Source organism: Octopus bimaculoides, chromosome 20, assembly GCF_001194135.2.
Source record: "Octopus bimaculoides isolate UCB-OBI-ISO-001 chromosome 20, ASM119413v2, whole genome shotgun sequence".
NCBI lineage: Eukaryota > Metazoa > Mollusca > Cephalopoda > Octopoda > Octopodidae > Octopus > Octopus bimaculoides.
In genome coordinates this window covers 41,084,847-41,086,970 of record NC_069000.1, presented here as the reverse complement: position 1 = coordinate 41,086,970, position 2,124 = coordinate 41,084,847, and the positions used below count along the sequence as shown (strand labels likewise).

The 2,124-nt window shown below is 35.9% G+C and overlaps 1 protein-coding gene across 1 annotated transcript in view; it reads left to right on the top strand.

Annotated features, from left to right (window-relative positions):
- The first annotated feature begins 127 nt into the window (after positions 1-127).
- Positions 128-2,124, top strand: part of LOC106877966 (heme peroxidase 2) — a 12,794-nt gene continuing 10,797 nt past the window's right edge. Inside the window, exons 1-2 of the mRNA XM_014927044.2 lie at positions 128-577; positions 999-1,199. Coding sequence (XP_014782530.1) covers positions 189-577; positions 999-1,199 — 590 coding nt within the window. The 5' untranslated portion in view covers positions 128-188. The remainder of the gene's footprint in view (positions 578-998; positions 1,200-2,124) is intronic.

The following is a 2,124-nucleotide window of genomic DNA, read 5'->3' as shown; positions in this document are numbered from 1 at the left end:
AGCATTAGGATCGATTCAACGAAATTGCTATATTTAAGCCAGATTTAAAACCATTAATATGCTAAATTTGAGCCAGTTGCCTTTACAGATATATCTCCTTCCACTAAGAAATTTCTTCGTTTAATAAAACCAAAACATGTTTTCTATATTTTGCAGTTTCAGCGCCAATCAGGGAAAACCCCTTAGTGATGGCATTATATCATGTTTTCCTTCGTGAACACAATAGACTTGTCGGTAGACTTAATCAAACTTGCAACAATACAGATTGCCGAAATGAAGCAAGGACGTTGTTAATTGCAATGTTCCAGCATATTATATGCAACGAATATTTACCACTGCTGCTCGGTACGAACACCTCAGTTAAATGTTTGAATACAAGTACTCATACTTACAATAGCACAAATTTGCCTATGGTTTCTAATTCTTTCGCCGCTGCCTATAAATTAGTTGGGGCTTCGATGTTGAGAGATACTGTAGGTTCGAATGTTCTTGTGCACGATGTACCATTAACCTCAAATACCGAGATGACAAACATTGTTAATGGAATGCTGACAAACTGCAGTTTAAAAATCGGAAGGTAAGTCTATATTCCGTTCGATAACTCTACTTACTGAATTCAAATTCCATCAGAGCAGACAATTCTTTGATAGCACTGGTGTCTGTAAAATAAATACCATTTTGGATGTATGTATCTATATAGGCAAACACGCATATGTACATGTGTTTGTGCGTGTGTGAATTATACAATCGTCATGAAATTACTGGATGAAAATATGGTTTGATCATTGGACAAAAAGTTTGCCTTTTACGTTCTTTCAAAGTAGATTTTATTTGTCATATTTCGGAAGATGAAATAAGAAACAATAAAATACTGGGATCAATTTAATCGTTATATCCCTCCCTAGAATGTCTGGTGTATTACTAATTATAGAAATTATTATGCACCTTTAAGTTTATTACTTCCTTTTTCTGATATCTAATTCTCTTTTTTTTTTCAGAGAAATACCCTGTGCTTATCGAAACAATTGTCAATATTCCGATATAGTGTCAATCTTAACCCAAGACACGCGTTATTTAGGACTACCACCGTACTTCGTTTGGCTGGCACTCACAGTTCCGATTGCTAATTTGCCTACAAGTATTCCCGATTTGCCTCACCACAATACTTCAATGAAAATTGCCTTATCAAATACTCATCAGTGAGTGGATATTAAAGTATTTTACTTTTTAATTGGTTGTATACTATTCAAAATATTGTTGAGCCGCATCCAACTTGACAGTTGCAATGTTTTCTTATATTTATGTGAAAAGTAATCTGTTTGCATCTGGCCTGTGTGGTTCAGCAGCAATTATGTAAGTCTACGAATAGAATTAACAAGATTTTGCAGTTAGGAATTTTAGATCATTAGAACATGAGCAATAATTATTATTTTCCTGAAATCGGATGCTAATAGATTTGACCTGAGTATTCATTAAACTGAATATGTCACCTGTACGAAAACATGCTCCAACCAAATACACACAACTATAATTAATTCAGCCAACCGTAATATAATTCTTGTTGTTGCTTTATCCATTTCGGGCCATGCCTGATTCATGAGGGCTGGTATTCCGGTTTCGTTGGCGTATAAGTTCCCCACTTGGACGGGACACCGGTCCGTCACAGGTGAGCTGCTAGTTGCAGGAGGAAAGAGTGAGAGAAAGTTGTGGCGAAAGAGTCAGCAGAAGTTCTCCATTACCTTCTGCTAGAGCCGCGTAGAGCTTAGGTGTTTCGCTCATAAACACTCACACATCACCCTTACTATAATTAGGTACCATTAATTTAAACTAGTATTTAGACCAACTGAAAAAAAATTTACGTGTATAATACAGTTTCATCTTGCAACGGCGGTCGGGCGACGATTTAGTATCAGTTATATATGTACGACAACAATTCTTGATTAATACATATACCAACAAATGCACGGTAAGGTATAAAATGGCGGTGGTTATTATATTATACTTCACTTTCCCGCTTCATAGACAGTAATATGCAAGAGTGGGTGACTAACGTAGGCGGAAATTAAGCCCTATTTCATTTATCATACAGCGTATTAATAACCATATAGGACTTAAACTCATTCT